General features: G+C 44.7%; 1 protein-coding gene across 2 annotated transcripts in view; it reads left to right on the top strand.

Annotated features, from left to right (window-relative positions):
• Positions 1-20,494, top strand: part of PDE10A (phosphodiesterase 10A) — a 355,946-nt gene extending 335,452 nt beyond the window's left edge. Inside the window, exons 27-30 of one of the 2 annotated variants that reach the window (XM_059714794.1) lie at positions 4,278-4,474; positions 6,963-7,016; positions 7,975-8,036; positions 16,449-20,494. In XM_059714794.1, the coding sequence (XP_059570777.1) occupies positions 4,278-4,474; positions 6,963-7,016; positions 7,975-8,036; positions 16,449-16,524 (389 nt within the window). In that variant the 3' untranslated portion in view covers positions 16,525-20,494. Of the gene's footprint in view, positions 1-4,277; positions 4,475-6,962; positions 7,017-7,974; positions 8,037-16,448 lie in introns of those variants that run through there. The other variant, XM_059714803.1, reaches the window with a different exon arrangement.
• Positions 20,495-21,757: the final 1,263 nt, after the last annotated feature.

Here is a 21,757-nt window from a genome sequence, read left to right as displayed (position 1 = left end):
TGGATGACAGCTCTATTGGAAGGTATTAAATACAACAATCAGGGATGCATCCTCTGACATTCCTAAATCAGTTATGCCAAGGAGGGTGACAGGGTTGGTTTACTTGAGACATGTCTCATTCATGTATTTTCCCTTTACAGTGTCTACAGTGACTTGCCACTGTTGTAGACAGAATACTAGGCTAGGTGGATTACTGGTATGACTAAGTATGGCACTTTTATGGTCTTTGTCACGCTGTCTCTCTCTCACTCTCTCTCTCACTCACTCACTCATTTACTCAGTTACACACCCAGCTCTAATAACAGCTCTTACAAAGGCAGTGTTACTAATTCCCATTTGATGGATGGAAAAAATAAGGCCTAGAGAGACTAACTTGCCTATAGTGGTGTGCGAAACAGGCCGTATTTGATTCAGATTTGGCCCAAATTGGGGACAGTGATTCAATTAGTTGATTTGGATCACTGTCCTTGATTTGATTCAGCCAAATCCAAATCTGAAAATTCAGTGTGGATTCAGAGAATCAGTGATTTGGCCACAGATACATATTTAAATGTTTTTTCTACATACCTCAAGGTAGCAGGCGGCTCATGAATGCTGCAATGCTGGGGTAGATGAAGCATCCCACAGGAGTGCGGGAGGGCCCCTGCCGCACTCCCCAGCAGACCCAGAAGTGGACCAGAATGCTTCTGGTCCACTTCCAAGTCCGCTGCTGAGCACACTGGGGAACCTCCTGTGCTCCTGTGGGACACTCCATCCGCCGTAGCATTGCAGCATTCACGAGTTGCCTGCTACCTTGAGGTATGTAGAAAAAACATTTAAATCTGTATCTATGTCTGAATCTTCGAATTCCTCTGAATCGGTTTGGAGGGTTCTGATTCAATCGGAGAGATTAAAGGCTCTCCTGATTTGATTCGGATTTGGAGATTTGGCCACCATATTGGGCCGAATTTCCACCGAATTGAATCAGAGACTGAAGCTTCGCACACCCCTGCTGCCTATACTTACCTCTTCTGCCAGCCAGAATTCTGGTGGCAAACAACAGGTAAAGGCAGCCTCTGGACATATCTGCGTATTTCTGGTGGATTCATCTGGTTTGGTGCAGCAGCTGTGCCAGGAAAGCATGAGCACCCTGGAAAGGCATCAGCTGCTGAAGCCACTGCTAAAGCTGGCAGAAGATAACAAGATGTTTCGCATATTGCCTTCTGCTGGCTGCTTGACAGTGTAGAACGGGGTGGGGGTGGGCAATTATTTTGGGCAGAGGACCACTTACCCAGTTTTGCCAGGCTGTTGAGGGCTGCATGGGGAACCCCACCCCTTGACAGGTGCCCCACCCCTGGTCACCATCTTGGGACCAATGTCCCAGGGCTAGCACCAGTGGGGCACAAAGCAGGGCACAGGCTGGCAGGGGTCTGTGGAGTTGGGCTGGGCTGCACCAGCAGGGAGAGGGAGGAGTTGGCCTGGCTCCATAGAGCCCCTGCCAGCTGGGACCCTGCGCTCCTGCCACCCTGTTCTGGGCCCCACTGGCACTGGCCCTGGGACACTGGTGCGGGCCGCTGGCTGCTCACTCCCAGTGCCCCCGAGCCCTGCAGTACAGGCCGGGGGCAGCTCATAGCCCTGACCCCCTGCTCGCTGGCAGGAAAGAACCTGGTGCTGAGCACAGGGAAAAGCGGCCCCTCTCCCACCCCATGGTCAGTGCTCCTTGCTTCAGGTGCTCGCAGCCCATGCAGAGCTGTCTGGAGAAGGCACAGGCAGCCCCACATGGGCTGCAAGTGGCTGCGGCATGGGGTGCTGGCCACAGGGTGAGCGAGGGGCCACTTTTCCCTGTGCTCAGCACTAGCTTGTAACCTGGCCCTGCTCCCAGCCTGGGCTCCATGCCAGCTCCAGGCTTGCCTGTTGGTGGCAGCAGCTGTCACCTCTCCGCTTGCCATGCTGGGCATTGTTGGCTGCTGCTGTCCACCTGGAGCTCTTGTGCTGGGCAGCCCAGAGGTGTTGGTGGCAAACAATGCCCAGTGCAGCCAGTTGGGGGGGCCACAGCTGCTGTTGCCACAAGCAGCCCTGATGGGCGCGGGGCCCAGGCTGGCAGTGGGGCTGGGTTACAAGGTAGTGCTGAGCACAGGGGCGGGGGGAAAGTGACCCCTCCCCTGCCCCATGCCTCGTGCCCCGTGCTGCAGCTGCTCGCAGCCTGCCTGGGGGTGCCTGTGCCTGCTCCAGACAGCCCAGCGTGGGCTGTGAGTGCCTGCATCAGGGAGCACCAGCCATGGGGTGGGCAAGGGGCCACTTTTTCCCATGCTCAGCACCAGCTTCTTCCCTGCCAGTGAGCAGGGGGTCAGGGCTGTGCACTGCCCTCCGCCTGTACTGCAGGGCTGGGGGGCACTGGGAGTGAGCAGGTGCGGGAGCCAGCAGGAGCACGGGGCCTGGAGCAGTGTCCTGGGGCCAGTGACAGCGGGGCCCAGAGCAAGGTGGCAGGAGCATGGGGTCCCAGCCAGCAGGGGCTTTATGGAGCCGGGCCAGCTCCCATCTCTCCCTGCTGGTGCAGCCCAGCCCAGCTCCACAGACCCCTACCAGCCTGTGCCCTGCTTTGGGGCCTGCCGGTGCTGGCCCTGGGACATTGGTCCCAAAACATTGGGACATTGGTCCCAAGATGGTGACCAGAGGGTGGGGCACCTGTCAAGGGGTGGGGCTCTGCATGCAGCCCTCGAGAGCCTGCCAAAACTGGTTAAGTGGCCCTCCACCCATAATAATTGCCCACCCCTGGATTAGGATTTTGATTTGGCCCGAATAAGGGACAGCGATTCAATCCATGGATTCAGATCACTGTCCCTGATTTGAGTTGGTGAAATCTGAATCTGTCAATTCGATGCTGATTCGGCAAATCAGCAATTCGGGCACAGGCACAGCTTTTAAAGTTTTTTCTACATATCTTAAGGTAGCAGCACGGCTGTGATCACGGCGGTGCTGGGGCAGATGCAGCATCCCACAGCAGCACAGGGGGCTCTCCAGCATGCTCGGCAGTGAACCTGGAAGAGGACTGGAAGTACTTCTGATCCACTTCTGGGTTGGTCAGAGAGCATGCTGGGCACCCCCCAGTGCCTCCCTGGCCTGGTGATCAGTATTAGGGGGATCCCGGGTGCCCTTCCAGACCCAGAAGCACCATTTTCTGAGCTGGGGGGGTGCAGGGGGGCCCCCCAGCGTGCTCCCTGGTGGACCAGGAAGTGCACCAGAAATGCTTCTGGTCCACTTCTGGGTCTGCTGCTGAGCATGCTGGGGAGCCCCCTGCACTGCTGTGGGTCTTTGCATCTGCCCCAGCACTGCAGGGTTCAAAGCCCCTGCTACCTAGAAGTATGTAGAAAAATCATTTAAAGCTGTCTGTATGTCCAAATGACTGAATCTGTCTTAATCTCTCTGAATCGATTCAGAGAGATTAAAGGGTCCTCTGATTCGATTCAGATTTGGAGAGTCAGCCACCGAATTGGGCCGAATCTCTGCCAGATTGGACCACGGACCGAAGCTTTGCACAGCCCTAGTAGAAACCTTCTTTTACCTGGAAGGAATAGTGTAACTGTGGTGGCATTAAGGGGGAGTTTTGCCAGCACATAAGAGCTTTGAAATTAGAACATAGATTTATTTTGCCAGGAGACCTTGTGCTTTGTAGGCAGAACAGTGCCATGTAGAGCAGGCTTAAGATATTTGGTAAGGAGAACTCTGTGGCTGAGGCAAGATATGGATCCAGGTTTCTTGAGTATATAGAGCCTTAACTGCAACAATAACACTTTGCAGTCCATATCTTCTTTAAACCCTTATATATGGCTATACTGTCTTTTGCAAATCTCTCATTTTAAACTTGCCTGTGCTTTGCAGGCTACAAAACATTTGATCACGGATAGGGTGTGTTTGCTATTTCTTATTTTGAGTATGATCATGGAGAAAACTGCTGAACTCAAAGATGCAAATTTGATGCCACCTCTCTCTGGGATGTTGGTGAGTGAAAAAGATGCTCATTGCTTGGAATAAGAAGCACAGTTTGGAACTCATGTGGCTTCTCAGGGTTGGTTAGCAAGTTTGCAGATGAGCAGGGCAGCTGGATAGGTGGGAGGGAGCCGTGCTTTGAAACAAACGCAGCAAAATATTGTGCAATTAACAAAGACATTGTTCTAAGTATAGGCATCTAGCCAATTTACTTGGGCTCTCAAACTGGTATTGGAACAGTTTAGCATAATATAGCTAGTTTGCTCTTTTTTACGAATGCTGTCCTGTTAACCACGCCTGCCTTTTTACAGTTCCAGAAACCCATGATGACCCTGCAGTGAAAATGCCTGTAAAGAAACAACTCTCCCTGGCAGAGAAGGTTGAATGTATGAGGTGTCAAGTTCTCGCTAAGTGGGAGGAAATACAAGCTTTAGAGAAAGAGATTAAAGAAACCATGACTCATGCTGGGGTTGCAAACACCATAGAGAAGACGGTTAAAGACATAGAGGCAAGAGATAATTATTTCTAAGCATTTTGTGTTCATTTTACCTGAGAGGTATCTGTATCTAGCTTCCTTAGTGACAGGCTTTTTAGAAAGGAGATTGATACTCAGTAGTCTTTATTTTCTTCTCTGAAGACATACACAGCTAATCCAGATACTTCCAAGGCTCCAATAGTCAGGATATCTGGGCTATGATCCTGCAAAATGATGCATCTGGGTGGACTTCTGAAGTAAATTGAGCTTGGTCAGACACAAGGGTGCTCTGCATACACCATATTACAGGATTGGGGCTTTCTAATCATATGGTTTGGTGGGGCAGGCTGGGGGTGGGGGGAGGAAAAGAGAGTTTATCAAGATGCAGGGTCAGGTTTATTCTCTCCTTTTGCTCCTGCACCCGGTGGGTGCTAATTACTGTGTGGACTGCTAGAGTCATTACGGAAGTTTTGAGAATTGCTCATAACTGACAAAACTCTTCTCTCATTGAAGGCAATGGTAAAACACTCATTTTTAACATCAGTGGTTAGCAGAGTTAGGTCAGTACTGAGTCCTTCTAGAATCAGACTTTGTAGCTGTTCAGACAACTGAATGAGCCTGAAAATTTGTTTACTTGGATGTCTAAATGAACTTAAACATGAACACAGAACTTCATACTCAAAAAGAGAGGCCTGGTCAAACCCAGGCTGAAAAATGAGGTCCATAATATATTGTTAATAGCTAATAAACAATTAATAAATTAACAAAACTTATTATTGGACTTGTGTATTAATACAAATAGCAGTGTTAACATTTGTTACTTAGTAGTAGTAGTAGTAGTATTACAGTGGCTTTCTGAAATCCCAAGTGAAGTTGTATAGTGGTGGACACTGCACAAAACACTGTAGTAGATAATCCCTGGCTCAGGCAGCCTACAGTCTGACACAGATCTTGCAGAGACTGCCTTATGAGCCTATCTATGCATTGTGAATGGTCATGGGACTAACAATATGATAAGCTAAACATAGGGTTTATAAGTGCCTGCACTATTCATATTGAAGACTTTAAAAAGAACATTACCTTTGTTTTGGAATTTGTGTAGGTAGAAATATCAGCTGCTCTAAGTAAAACCATGTGCACCCATCCCTGGCAATGGTCAGGTTAATAGGAATTTCAAACAAGTTAAGCAATGAAGTAATTTTATGCAAATAAATAATGCCTGAACATTTCCTGCTTACACAGAGAGTGAAATATGTCACAGTTAATGTTTGGTATAAACAAAAAATGTTTGTATTAGAATTTAGGTTTTGATAAGCATCTCAAAGTTCTCCAAACCTTTTATCCTTTGCAATGGTTTAGCCTATTGACAGGATATCAGATATTCAATTGTACTGCTATGCAACAGAGCAGTCATACAAAGATGTGGTATCCAGGGAAAATTATCAAAAATATACACACCAAAAATCACACATGTGTTTTGTCTTTACCAACGCAAGCACACAGACTGTCATTGTGTCACTTTGCTTTGCTGTGAACTGAATGATGCATTCAAATGCTTTGTTGTCCCTGCGAGAATTTTCAGGCATCCCCTTGTGCTCTTACCTAACTGTATAAGACAGAAGATTGTCACTTGTTTCAAGAGCACGCAGCTGCCCACAAATGACAACACTCATTCGGAGAGACAGCCTTGCCTAACATGGATGAACGTATATAGTGTTCATGTTAGAGAGATGAATAGCATCATTCAGTCACTACAGTGTTCCATTCTCTTGCTGCCAAACAAAGGATATAAGCCCAAGAGTTCTGAAAAGTTGCTTTTGCAAAGCAGTCCACGGTGCATAGCAGACACCCCTCAGAGCCAAAAATATCATTATATTGGGAACTCTCTTTCTGTAAAAACCACAAATCTCCCTAAGAGACTGTATTCCTCTGTCTGTTCCAAAGATGCCTATTACAAGTGGTATGATTATTCATGAGTTGTAAATTCCTGGTCATACCTTTTATTTTTGGACTGACTTTTACCTGGGCTGTAATGAGGAACAACAACCAGCAGATGGCAATGTTGTACAGTGTTCATAGTTAAGAAGAGCCGCTGCAGCAACTGTGGCTTAAAAGGCTTCACATAAAACCACTCGTAAGCACTCTTTGCCGGTAAGAGACAGGACTGAGAGTGAAGCAGTCCCTCTAAGCAGCATGAAGTGTTAACCGACAGAGCCAATGCTTGATTGCTTAATTCTTATTTAAACGCATGTAAGGTCTTGTTAAATTACAATAATACATCTATAATCTAAATCTGTCCATTGATTATTTATAGAAGTGGCAGGCACATTATCACTTAGAACAGCAACTTAATTGAACCACCTGCTTTCTCTATTTCTCCTAATACTATGATTTAATAATGCTAAGAAAGGAACAACATGTACTTCTGTTCAATTGTTGAAATAGATGTCAGTTCAATGGATTTGCTATTTTGGACGCTTCTTGCTACATTTTAGTTGACCCTATTGGATTGCTTTTTCAGGCTGAAGCAATGAGGCTCATCTCAGCTAACAAGTTTCTTCAAACCCAAATAAAAGTAAGTTTCCCCCTTTAAAGCTATGATACTCTCCAACAGTACTTTATACACCAGTTTCCTTCAGAATTATCATCACTAGGTTTGACTGAAGTCATGGGAAAGACTTTCAATGAGTTCTCTGGGCTCCAAGTCAAGGGCACTGTGAATGGCCTGCTACAGAAAGAAAGGGTTTTTTTGTTTTGTTTTTATTAAGCTGATGAACTATGGCACTCTGACCATGAATTGCTTGGGAAAAAGATCTGAATGGTTACTTTAGAAATACAGGGTCTTAGAGATACCTAGAGGGAAAAAAAAAGAGTAGATACATTTGGAGTAAAATAAAATAATTTTATGGAGCAATAAGACTGCACTGAGCACTCTAAGAGTGTGTCTCACATTAAAAAAAAATAGATAGACATCATTTCCTATTTTGGTGAAATGTGAATGACAAAAGTAATTGGTCCAAAAAAGGGATTTTGTTCAGCAGCTATCTATATATGAAAAACAAAACTTCACAAGAATGACAAAAAACGCAAGTCAGTCAAGTAGAAGGTAACTAGTGTTTTACTGTTGTAGGCTGTGAGTTTTGGAAAAAAATATTTAGCTAGTAACAACAAGTAATACATAATACCAGAAAAATGACAATAACAAAAATAACCTTGTGCTTCTGTAAATTAGCTTGCTTATAGTCTATCTTAAACTGTGTGTGAGCAAAGCAACAGGAAGCACTGCATAATGTACAAAGGTGTGTGCAACCTTAAACTTCCTGCTGAAATTTAAATGTTGAATACACAGCTGAGAAACCCCTTGACCTTAATTTATAGTGGAGGTTAATGGGGTTAAAAGGCTCTCAGTATTACAAATGACTTACCAAAATTATCTGATATCACTTGGGCTTTTTTTCTAAACTACTGTACTGAAAAAATATGTTTATATTTCCCTGTGTGTTTATATATAGTTGCTTTCTTTCTATTTGTAGGATGTTGAATACAGCATAACAGATACCTTAAATAAACAGAAGATCTCCCAAGAAAGTCAACAGTAAGTTTGAATAAAACAAGACAGTTGTTGCTTTTTTCTTTAAATGTTAAAGAACAAGGGAAGCCCCGTCACAATAATATTTCAGACCCATATATGATCAGTTTTTCATAGCTGCTAGATTTAAGTGCACCTCAGTACAACATGCATAATAGGAGCCAACGTATCTTAAAGTGCTTTGCTCAAATTTAAAGCATGGACTCGATTTCAGTTGAGCTCTGAATCCTACAGTTAACCAAGAAAACCAAAATATGAACAGTGCTTATGGGAGGTGTTTGACTGACACTCACAATCATTGTAGCTGACCAATTAGAACAGATATAGTACAGCATTTACAAATTTTCCTAAACTACTCTCCCAGCGTGCTTCAGACTTGACTTGGCGGATTGACCTCTGAGCATATGAAAGTAGTACAGGGTTTTTCTCTGGGTAAAAATAGATGTGGCCAAATGAAGTCTCCACAGCTGATCCACGTTATGGAATGAGGCATGCGTTGCTTATTGTCCTGCATCAGGCAGGGGTCAATCGGATAAATGTTCCCCTTGCGTCCCCTTCCCCTCATTCCTCACTGCTGTGCACCTCCTTGCTGGGACCTGGGTCCCATGCTGGCCTGTACCGCACATGGAGGCATAGGTCAGTGTGGGGTGGTGCAGAGGCTCAGAGCAGCAGGACTCGGGGAATGTCCCGCATCCCAATTCTCCATTCCAGGAACCATGCTGGGACATGTGCCAACATGGGTCCAGGCAAGGAGGTATGGGGTGGTGTGGAACCTGGGGCATTCCCAGTGTTTCATGCCTCCACACTGGGTTCCATGCCACCCTACACCTCCTTGCTGAGACCCACACTGACCCATGCTTCCTGTGAATAATGGGTTGGCACAGAATCCAACATGGAGGCACAGGGTCACACAGGTCACGCAGGTATGGAGGCACTGAGGATTTCCTAGATCCCATGCCTCCATGCTGGGACCTGCATGGGCTTTCACTGTTTCTCAGGCTGGGTCTCCATAAGCAGGAAACCCTGACTTTCCTCACCTATGGAGAGATGCTCCAAGTTTCCCCAGGGTGCATCTCTGTAAGTAGAGAAAGTTGGGCAGGTGCTGCCAGGGCTTGAGGAGCCTGGTGCTGCGTGGGAATTCTTGGGGTACATAGGATTGGGCCCTTCCAAGCCCTGGAGCACTGCCTGGGGCAGCTGGGGAGGGTAGGCAGTCTAGGCTGCCTGTTCTCTTCTGCCATGGAGCAAATAGACATCCACTACAATAAAGTAGCACTATTTTTGATGTGCTACTGATGTGATGCAACAAAAGATAAGGATGTGTATTTGTTCATCATCTGTACTACCATAACATTTTTTTCTGGCAGCACAAATGCAACATCAGGTGATATTTGCTTCTGTTCGCTATATCCATTCAGTCCTTGGCCTGTTCTGAGACTGCAGACTTGTACTAGCTGTGATGACTTCTTGTGACGTGGACTTCTCTATGCTGAGAATTGGACTGCGACAACCAAACTAATTTCAATTTATTTTCTGTGAGATTCTAGGTTTACCTAAATGGTGTTCATCTTCAAGGTATTTTTAAGTGATTGTAAAGTTACTAGTCTAGAAACTTTCAGTTACAGCTGACATTGGCTGGATCTGAACTGCTTGCCAGGGCAGAAAGTTTTATAGTCTTGAGGGCCTTGCTACATGTTCAAATTAAAGCTGAATAGAAACCAGCTATAGAGCTATTCAAGCACTAACTTTATAGCTGGTTGGTTCTTTTTATAGCTGAAGAATCATTTTTATTATGTGATAATTACTTTGCACATGTGGCTATGTAACAGGGAACCCTTGCCCTGTGACTGGGGGAAGGCTATGAGGCTAGTAGGACCAGCAAGGGCCCTTTAAGAGCAGGATATTTGCCCAGAGAAAAGGGAGCTCAAGAAAGGAAAAGGAGAGCTACGAGGGCCTCCAGAGAGAAACCCTGGGTGGCAAGCAGTGGCTCCTGCAATGGCCAGTAGCTCTGCCCAGGGAGTGGCTGAATGCTAAAGTGATTGCGGCCCAAGGGCAGGCAGCTGGCAGGGATGCAGAGAGGGTTTTTTTGGGGAATGGGGGTGGGCGGGTTGCTTTCTTCTTTTTGCTTATGCTATAGGACCCAGAAAGGCTTTAAATGCATATTGGTTTTCTTGGAGAGTGTCCAGAGGGGCGGTATTTTAGTTTGAAGCACTGGCTAGCATTTCTTTTCTGTTCAGCTGAAAGACTGAGAGCGGCTGTGAGGGGAGGTGGAGGCCACATTGCAGGCACCTTAAAGTGCCCTGCAAGATTAACCCTTTGTAGGTGAGAGAGAGAGAAGGAGACTTCAATCCTTCAAAACTCACAGACCAGGAGGGCCCAGAGCCCTGACCATGGGGATTACTTCCTTGTTGTGCTGTTCCTACCAAGGAGGTAAGGACAGAATAAGTAGGCTTTTGGCTGAAGGCAGCAGCTAGAGCAAGTAGGCTGGGAAGGATGTTAGAGGGTCAGGGCCTACACAAGTATAGAAAAGATAGAGCCAAGTGACCCAAAAGAAAACCCCACTCTAAGACCCAGGATGCGTCCCACATAATTGGTTATTCCATCAAGGTGAGGCAGGTGAGATGCAGGCTGCTGGTTTGGAAGAGCTTGAGTGGAGGCAGACTAAGTGGTTGCTGAGTGTTACTACTGCCTGGCAAGGTTAGTCCTGCCACAGGATGGTCTAAATTTATTGCATGATTAACTAGTTAATTGTATGATAATTACTTTGTGCTTGTGGCTGGTTTTACTTTGCGTGTGTGACCAGTCTAAATGTATTGCACAATTGACCAGCTAATTGCAAAATATATGTAATGTGTAGCAGGGGTCTTGGGTATCTTCCTTATTCTCCTGCTAATAAAAATATTCTCCTGCTAATATCTTGCTAGTATGAAAACACAAAAAGAAAAATACACTATGTGTAGCTAAATCTGAATTATACAGATCATATTCTTGACATCCATGCTGGTTCCAGAGGTAAATAGGAAATATATTATTGCTGTGGTTTTCATACATGCAGAGATTTAGCCCAAGACTTGGTTTATTATTATTTGCATTATTATAGCGACAAGGAGCCATGCTGAAGGACTAGAAGTGTACCACACAGAACAATGTCTAGCAATGTAGTTTTTACCTAATCACGTACTGCTGTGTCAAACATCTGTATTTAAGTTAGCATAGATATGTAAATGTGTGGAGTTGACTACTGGTTATGCGTTATCTTTATGCCACACAAAATTGCAGAAAAATGTAACAATCACAGAAAGAGGTTAATGGTGTACTTTGGGGAAAAAAAAAAGGAAAAACCCCAAAACCTCTCAAAAAAGCAAACACCCAACTTTATAAATGGTGTAAGTGCCCAGTTCAGTAATAGAATTTGGGCCTTTATTTTAGCTAGGCTATGCACCTGCAATTGCATACACATATTTGCATATGCATAATTTATCTAAGCAAATAACTGTTGCCTGCAGACAAATCAACTGTTCTGCAGACCAAATTACACTTCTTAACCTGCCATCTCCCTGCAAGAGCCCCATTTTTTTGTTTTTTTTATCAAGTATTTCCACATACCAGTTAGAGATATTTGTCATATGTTGGTATAAGGCCTAGTCCAGTAACTTTTAAATAGACTTCACTGAATTTTGGTTCTTGTCTATGCCTGGGCAGCAGCATGGGTTGACCCCTAGCACACACTATTCACCTGTTCCCACAGGTATGCTCCAAAACTAGCAGTTCTGCCCTTGAGCTTTGGATTTGTCTCCAGTAGCTGCTCCCTGAAGCATGCCAGAAACTTAGGCTGCCTATACATGTGCACAGGGGTGGGATGGGGGAATTTTAATTAGAGCAGTTCCTGGAGAGCCATTCCAATTTAATTAAAACACCTTACCATCACATGTATTAATCCCTCACAGATTTTAAAATGGCCGCAGGGCGCTTTATCTAAACTTCATTCAGTGAGGTTTGAATAAAGTGCCCCAGCAGCCATTTTTAAACCTGTGTGGGCTTGTACACATGTCGATGAGGCCATGCTGCAGTATTCTAATTAGCATGTGGAGCAGATGCAAAATCAATTAATTGAGTCTGCTCTGACGTGTTCTAAGCAGAATACAAAGCAGCACATGTATAGGCACCCTGAGGTCTTGACAGTAGCCACAAAGGGTTAACCCTGAGTAGCCACACTGCTGTATTTCTAGGTGTGGAACATGTCATCAAGGGTGGGTGGCCAGCACATGTTTGGGAGCGACTAGCTGCAGGGTCATTGAAGTGTAGATAAACTTTTATGTCTTAGATAATATCTCTTTATAGTAGAGGTCCCGCAGTATTATAAAACTATACAATTTATCATAGCTAATAGAGATGTTATGATAGCAGGTAACTGTGCTTTTAGTACTCAAAATCCTGGATCCAGTCTCTACAGATAACAACATGTCTGTATGTACACAAGCCATGTACAACATTCCCAAATGCATACCTGAAAATGTGAGATGGGTGAAAATCTGAATCTAGATCTATAGACTCAATCTGGAATGACAAATTAATACAGGCTGCTGCAATACTATTTCCTTCTAATTATCCTCCCAATGCACACAGGTAAGGGAGTTTTGTCTTCCACCCTTGAGTTGCTAACTTTTAAATTTGCATTAGAAACATATAAAATGAGGGGGTAAAAAGCACCCTGTTCAAATTTGCAGAAGACACTAAGTTGTGGGGGGAAGTGGGCATGCTAGAAGGGAGGAATAGGCTGTAATCAGACCTAGACAGGCTACAGGGGTGGGCGGATAAGAACAGGATGAGTTTCTACACTGACAAGTGCAAGGTACTGCACCTGCGGAGGAAGAAACAGCAGCATACTTACTGGCTGGGGAACTCCCTTCTTGTCAGTGCAGAGGCAGACAAGGATCTTGGGGTCATTATTGATGCCAAAATGAACATGGGCTGACAGTGTGGGGATGCGGTCAGGTAGGCCAACCACACCTTGTCATGCATTCACAGATGCATCTCAAGCAGGTCCAAGGAGGTGATCCTCCCCCTCTACACGGCACTGGTCAGGCCGCAGTTGGAGTACTGCGTCCAGTTCTGGGCGCCGCACATCAGGAGGGGTGTGGACAACGTGGAGAGGGTCCAGAGGAGGGCCACTTGCATGATCAGGGCGCAGCAGGGCAGGCTGTACTAGGAGAGGCTAAGGGACCTGAACCTGTTCAGCCTCCACAAGAGAAGGCTGAGGGGGGGATCTAGTGGCCTGTTACAAACTAGTCCGGGGGACCAGCAGGCATTGGGGGAGTCCCTGTTCCCCTGAGCACTACCAGGAGTGACTAGAAATAACGGTCAGAAGCTGGCAGAGGGTAGATTCAGACTAGACATCAAGAGGCACTACTTCACAGTCAGGGCGGCTAGGACCTGGAACCAACTTCCAAGAGAAGTGGTGCTGGCTCCTACCCTGGGGGTCTTTAAGAGGAGGCTGGGTGAACACCTTGCTGGGGTCGTTTGACCGCAGTACTCTTTCCTGCCATGGCAGGGGATCGGACTTGAAGTGCTCAGGTCCTTCCCAACCCTACCTACTATGAAACTATGAAAATGCACTGCTCTGCTTTAGGTATTTCACTGAAGTCATCAACTATATCAAAAAGAGAATTGTGAAGTCACATCTTGACAGAGGAAAAGATTTAAAATTCCCCTTTAAATTGAAGCAGAAGGTTTTGAAAATGTTGCAGTTCAGTTCCTATTAATTTACTGCTTTGTTTCCTTTGTGGATTGTCACAATGTGACACCAGCGATAACAATGGATTTTTGGTTTTGGAGGACCACATTACATATACACTTCATGTGGAAGATCTGGAGTTGTTGAATGATAATATACAAATACTAATATGTTCATAATTTAATGAACAGTGAATGTGACTTGGCCAGTAAAGTGATGTTACTTAAATATAGGGTTTTTACACTTTCCTGTGTGAGTACATTAATCTAGTTTAACAGGAAGAAACTGGAAAAATAGGCAGGAAAACAAGACACTAGGTCTAGTTAAGCAGGCTCCCAAGAAATAGTGGGAGAGTAATTTCCAGACAATGCCATACTTACAGACTCTAGCTCAGCTTTTCAAGACTGCCTTGACAGATCTGGTAATGGAAAGATCAAGGGGTCTAGCCATTTACAAAAGGATGCTTTGCTTTCACGTGTGTGTATGTGCATGTGTGGCGACCAGGGGACTGTGCAAGATTTACTGTGACTCCCCCTGTAACTGATTGGGAGGGGAAACCTGTTTTTGAGTTCAAAGAAGAGACTGTCACTTATGCCGTAGGGTTCTTGTGAGGTTTTTTAGAAAGCTCTGACCTACCACGATCCTCCAGCTGGTGAGCCTGACATTCATATAATCTGATTTGTTATTTTAGGATCTCTTTGTTTTTCAGAAATGCTCTGGTTTGAAATAAGCAGCACAATATATATCAGGCCAGCTGAAGTAAGCACCCACTGACCACAGTCCAATTCCCTGTCTGAGAATGGGAGAATCTCAGGATTCTTGTCTGAGAGAATGGTGATGGTCCTAGGCCAATGAGGGGGTCCAAGGGGCAATTAGATTAGTTCTTGTGATAACTCAGGCCTGGTGAGTTGGCAGGTTGGGACTTATGAAAGTGTGAATATTTTAAGTTTCTGAAATTTCTCCTTGCTCTATGAGGCAGAATATCATTTTAGATTAGAATTGCATGCCCCACAGATCAGGAATGGAGATTCATAAACAAAAATCGATGACATACAGCAAAACAAACTTGTAGGAAAATGGAATGGCACTGTATTTGAAGAGCTAATAGAAGCTGGTTCAAATAAGAAGTAAAAATTTGGTATTATTGTATTAGCACTATTCAAATGAAGCTCTCGGTCAGATGACAGGATATTAGAAATAAAATATTAAGGGAATTAGTAATAGATATACTTTGAATACAAGGTTAATTAGTCTCATTTGCATGCTGTTAATTATTAAAAGTAATTAGCTCGGAGATACTGAAGGAAGTGCTCTCACTAAATACTTTTAAGATGTAACATAAAGACTCTTAAATTTTGCTGCCAGCAGTGCTCACATATAAACCCTTTACAAATATATGGTGCCTTGGGATATTTGCATAATAAGGCATTTTATAAAACTGATCTCCACAGTTTTGCCCTCCTAATATTGTGATTCACGTTTCTGGAGCTGACGTTATTCTCTGTCTTCAAGACAGATCAGGAGGACTAAAACATTAGCAGTAGCAGAAGATTTCTGAATCAAATCCTGTCCTGAAGCAGAACTGAAAGAGATCATCTAATTGTTTGAAGTCAGAACTGTATCATCCTTTGCCCTTAATGCACACACGATAATTCAGATGACATTTAATTATAGGAAAGGCCTAGATTAATACATATTTAATCTCTACAGCAGCAGCTTTCTCCAGGTGCTGTGAGATTGTCCAGGGAACAAGGGGCAAAACATGTAGTCTGTGTCTAGAACAAAGTAAATAATTTGCAGCCATAACTTTCTTTAGCTAAATTTTACCTCGTTTCCTGCAAGCATGTTGTGATTTCCTCAGATTTATTTGCTGTTTCATAAATGTACATTCAGTTTGTTTGTTCTGTTGATTAATTGCAAAGATTCTAACCTCGACCTGTGTTGCTTCATTATAAATGGACAAATCTATTTTGTTTATTTGGGTTTTTTTGATGGAATGACCAAGTATGCGTTAAGGGGACCAGTGGTAAAATTCCCATCAGAATTAGCTCCTTGTGATGATGTTAGTAAAATGTATTCTTCATATTTTTGTGGAACGCGGCCATGAAAGAATGACAGGACTAGCTGAAGTAAATCCATTGAAAAACATGAGTGAATCTGAAGGGTGTTGAAAATTGCATTTACCATCAAGTTCTCAGAGCCAATGTAGGTTAATGAGGTTACTGGTGTCATTAACACCTGATCTTTGACTTGCTGCTTATTGGATAGGAAAGCAGTATGGTGGAGAAGATAGTGCCAGCATGTAAAGCTATCCACATTTAACATTATAAAGACTGTACAAGCTTGGAACCATTAATGGAAGCCATTATTGAGGCCCAGTTAATTTTTCTTCAAAGGCACATGCTGTAAGAAATCTTACTGTGATCTGTGCCTTGAGCAAGAGATTTACATGGAATAATGAAAAGCAATGTTCCAAACATTTTGCCTCCAGCAGAGAAAGCAGGGATCAAGCACTAATGGTGCTTCCAACTTTGTTCTCTTATATTGCTGATAATGGAAGAGCTGTCTGGGGGTTTGCTACGCAACACCCGGAAGTGTGATCTGACATACGTAGGCTTTTTACTCACTGACTGTATTCTTCGTATATGTTTATTCTGTGCTTTCCTTGTTTTTTTTCTTTTTTTTAGAAAGATGTGGGACATGCTGAAGACCTTCTTGTCACTTGAAGATAGTGAAGCAACTTCAGACAAATCAGAAAAATGATGTGTAGGAAGATAAATTCTAGCTGCACTGAACATACTTTTGACATCCTGAGACCATGCAAGATGAAACCCAGTTTTGAAAAACTGATGCTGGGCCTTAGAATCAAATATTATAATGCAACTTCAATAAGATAAATGTGTCAGTATTTGCACAGATTATCATGGGTGTAGACACTGATATTTCCATATGCCATCTAGAGAAATACCCACCACTAATAATAGCAATAGTATAAATAGTGGTGCCTTTCCTTATATAGTTTCAGTAGAAACTGTCCTCATTTAGTAGTGGAACCTTTATTCAAGGACCAGATGATATTTAATTAAACTCCCACAGTAGAACTCACAACTGCAAATTATTTAAGTAAATTGAAGTTGCAGCTTCTAGAAATGATATACATGTATAATTTTGTGCATATTCATTGTTGTGAGTATTATATTCAAGCCTCGTACCTGGCTGATGCAGAGGGATATGGCATAGTGGCAATGCCACCTCCCTTCAGCAGCTTTTTCTTTTCCAGAGTCTCAGTTTTCCCTTTATACATCTCTAATTGATACGTTTGCAAAAAGAGCTTTGAAAATAGGAACCAAGTGTAGCCCAGGTATCTTGGGTATATACTCCCCTTCTCCAATTGAAGGGGATTGCTAGCTGGCAGGTATGCTGTGGGGTGGGAACTGCAGACCGCTCAGTTTCCCTCCGTCCCTATAGAACCAGGTCAGGACAGTCAGGGGACTTAACTATATACACATGTATTTACATTAACATATCACAAGGGAAAGGAACATGGATATAAACATATGTACAAAGTATGTATATACTTATAAGATATCTAAACCAGTAACATAAACAATACCCTCTGGGTAAATGACATAAAACCTTATACCAGTGCTCTCATATACAGGTAAGAATCTGATCTGAAACAGATAAACCCCAAAGATAAACTTAATCCCGAGGGGGAACCCCAATGCCCTTGGGCTTTTCCCAAGCCCTACAAAGAAGCTGATAACTTTAGGGGGGGCCCCTCTCAGTGGGACCTCCCCTTTCAGGAGCCCAAGCGCTCCGAAGGTCCTACTCCATGCACCGTCCTGTGCACACCAGAGGTTGCAGACCTGAGCCGCCTCACGCAGCTCCCAGGGTCTGGACACCATGTGCCGTGCTGCACACCAAGAACCTAGCTGCTGGAACCATCCGCTGATGGAAGTCTTTAGAGGTGCTTCTGGGCTACTGCTTCACCCTGCTGAGCAGCTCTCCTCAGCTCTTCTAAGCCCCGCTCTTCTCTCTTCTCTCTCCTGAATGTGTTCTCCTCATGCTGGGCATGCAGCTCCTTTTATGTGCTCCACGGCTCCACCCCTGAAGTCTTCCAGACCTGAGTGTTGCAGTCTTCCATCAGGTCCATTGGGGGGGGGGGGACGGGACTTCTTTCCCCCTCCCCTCAGGAAAGGGGCGTGACTGCATTCCTCTTGCTGCCTCCTGATTGGGGGATCAGCTCCACCAATCAAAACAGCAAGATTTCAATCCTGGGACTGATCCCAAGCTCCAAAAGACAAGCCTGCTAGACAAGTATAAATGAAACAGCAGTGGAAGCTTGATTTTGCAGAGGATTCTAAAAATGCTGTAGAGATGTGAACTATCCTATTCATTTCACAGAGGTGGTAACTCCAATGCCAGTGGGGATACTCTATACCCTAAATGCCAATATTGTTTACTCTTTAAGTGCTTATCAAAGCATGTAAATAAAACAAAAAGAGGAAGGTTCATATTGTGAAGACACATGTAATGTGAGAGCAGCAGCACACTTGGTGCAATATATGTTTGAGTTTGGGGAGAGCACCACTATATATATGCTTCCTGGTTAGGTAGGAAACAAACCCAAAGAGCCCAGTAAGGCATGAATACTTCATGGTGAGAAAGATGGGCATGGTAGATTTTATGAGTCTGAGGGGCAGTCGCATGCAACGTGGTCAGAGAAAGCATATAAGAGAGAGCCAACTTGCTAAATGGGTACTTTGCATCGCTTTTTTACCAGTCCCAAGGGGCACCTCTGTCCATTATGGGATGGGAACGCCTGGGTGAGGGTGATTCCTTACCCTCCATCAGTGCTGGCCTTGTGAAGGAACACCTTGAGAGGCTGGACACCTTCAAGTCAGCCGGCCCTGACAGTTTACACCCCAGAGTACTCAAGAAGCTGGCAAGCATCATAGCTCAGCCCCTGGCAAGGATCTTTGAAAACTCCTGGTGCTTTGGTGAAGTGCCCGAAGACTGGAAGAAGGCCAATGTGGTGCCTATCTTCAAGAAAGGGAGGAAAGTGGATCTGGGTAACTACAGGCCCATCAGCCTGACCTCTATCCTGGGGAAGGTCTTAGAAAAGATTATCAAAGAGACCATTCTTAACAGACTGGCCGATGGCAGCCTCCTGAGGGATAGCCAGCATTGGTTTGTTGCGGGTAGGTCTTGCTTGACCAATCTTATTTCCTTTTATGACCAGGTGACCTTTCACCTGGACAAGGGAGAAGAGATTGATGTTGTGTATCTGGACTTTTAAAAAAGCCTTTGATTTGGTATCCCATGATCACTTCTTAGCAAAACTGGCCAACTGTGGTCTTGGCTTCACCACGATCTGCTGGCTGGGGAATTGGCTTCGTGGTTGGACCCAGAGGGTGGTGGTTGATGGAAGTCAATTGTTGTGGTGCACTGTGACCAGTGGGGTCCCTCAAGGCTCTGTCCTTGGGCCAACACTATTCAACATCTTCATTAATGATGTGGACATTGGTATCAGAAGCGGACTGGCCAAGTTCACCAACAACACCAAACTTTGGGGTAAAACGCCCACACCTGAGGACAGGAGGGTGATCCAGGCTGACTTTGACAGGCTCAGGAAATGGGCGGATGAGAACCTGATGGTGTTCAACACTGAAAATGCAAGGTTCTCCACCTTGGGAAGAAAAACCCGCAGCATGCTTATAGGCTCGGCAGTGCTACACTGGTTAGCACTACAGACGAAAAGGACTTGGGGTTCATGACTGACCACAAGATGAACATGAGCCTTCAATGTCATGCTGCAGCTAGTAAAGCAAGCAAAACACTGGCTTGCATTCATAGATGCTTCTCAAGCAAATCCCAGGACATCATTCTCCCATTGTACTCGGCTCTGGTGAGGCTGCAACTGGAGTACTGCGTTCAGTTTTGGGCTCCACAATTCAAAAAGGATGTGGAGAAGCTTGAGAGTGCAAAGGAGAGCCACGTGCATGATCAGAGGTCAAGAAAACAGACCTTATGATGAGAGGCTGAGAGCCATGGGACTTTTCAGCCTGGAAAAGTGTGGGCTCAGGGGAGATCTGATGGCCGCCTAAAAGTTTATTGGGGTGCTCACCAGGATCTGGGGGAACATCTGTTCACCAGAGCGCCCCAAGGGATGACAAGGTCAAATTGTCACAAACGCCTGTAGGACCGTTTCAGGCTGGACACAAGGAAGAACTTCTTTACTGTCCAAGCCCTCAAGGTCTGGAATAGACTGCTGCTGGAGGTGGTTCAAGCACCCACTTTGAAGGCCTTCCAGAGAAACCTGGATGCTTTTCTTGCTGGGATCCAATGACCCCTGCTGACTTCCTGCCCCTGGGAAAGGGGGCTAGACTCGATGATCTTCCGAGGTCCCTTCCAGCCCTAATGTCTATGAAATATATGAATACAACACTTGCAGGTGTGCACTGTCTACTGAGGGCACCCACTTACTTTGGTGTATCTGTCATGGACAGAGCTTGGAAGATTACATCTCCCTTCTTTTTCCAATTCAACCTTTACCTCAGGCCCAAGAGCAAAGCTGGGATGCTTATCTGCACTTTTTGTTAAATTCAATACCATTTGAATTCTGGGGTTTGCTTCAAGGCCTTGTCTAATTTGTCAGGGATGAAGGGCTATTTATTTTTCTTTTTTCTTTTATTTTAAACCTGTTCCACTAAATTCAATGAAAAAATCATTGCAGTGGTAATGTTTTTAGGGGCTAACCTGACAGGCTTTGTACACCTGAAGGTCTAGATCTACCAAAGCACTTAGTTGCATAAGTCCAACATTTAAATCCTTGAAACTCTATTTTCCACCCCCCTAACCCTGGAGGCAGTTAATGTTCAGTTTCTTATATAAAGTTCCCCAAACATCTCCTTCTGGTTGTGCTTACCATAGCCTTAGACCTCATGGAAGATCAACAAAAATCTCCTAACCAAATCCACTTGGGATCCACAAAAGTGCTGTTTATCCCCCTGTTTCACCCGAGGGACTCAATCTTGTGGGTATTCTTGGAGCTTGCCTTCTTGATTGCTGTAAAAGCTGTGAGTATGTAAATATTTGCATTACAATAGCCCTTTAATCAGTACATTTAATCATTGCCTTAGATGTACTCTGCATAAATGTAGTATAAGAAAGTCCCTGCCTTTGATTTTACAATCTAAAATCATGGCACAATTACCATGCCAGGCAAAACGTCCTCCAAATATCCTGTCCTGCTGCTTGTGGGCTGCCATATAAATTATAAACTGTGTAGCCACCTTCTCATAGTGTCACAAGCAGTGTGATGAGCATGAGAAAAGGCTAAGTGGTACGTCATTGCCACTGTTGCTCAGCAGGGCTAATTAGCCTTTTTATTGTGCCACATGTATGTAACTGCACGTTTTTAGGAGGCAGCCTCCTGCATGGAGCAGCATGGAGTGTTTGTCTGCACAGCTGACTGGCACATGATTTTTCCATGTGGATGTGTCCCAAATAGGATATGATAAAGGAATGGAGAAAGGAAGTGGGGGTATTCCTAGTTACCTTGGTATTTTCAGTCAGCACTTAATTTGACTGTGAAACTCATTGTCACAGGATGTTGTTGTAAGCAGGATTCCCAGAGGGAATAGATGTTTCTATGGATAACCAGAACATACAAGGTTATAAGGTAGGGTGAAAGTGCTAGACTTTAGGAAAGCTGATTTCAATGAACTCAGGCGATTAGTCAAGAACGCACTGCAGAGTAGGAGATTTGAAGAGATGGAAGCCCAAGAAGGGTGGCTGTGCCTAAAGGAAACGATCCTTCGGGCACAAAGCAAGACGATCCCCGAGCGAGGCAAAAGAGGGAAAGGGGCCAGGAGGCTTCCATGGCTGACCAGAGAAATCCAGGGCAGCCTAAGGGCCAAAAGGGGAGCACATAAAAAGTGGAAACAGGGAGAGATCACCAAAGATGAATATACCTCCTCTGCTCGTGCTT

The sequence above is a fragment of the Alligator mississippiensis genome, chromosome 1, assembly GCF_030867095.1.
Source record: "Alligator mississippiensis isolate rAllMis1 chromosome 1, rAllMis1, whole genome shotgun sequence".
NCBI lineage: Eukaryota > Metazoa > Chordata > Crocodylia > Alligatoridae > Alligator > Alligator mississippiensis.
Note: the sequence above shows the minus strand (reverse complement) of the source record. Positions and strands in the feature narration are given on the sequence as shown.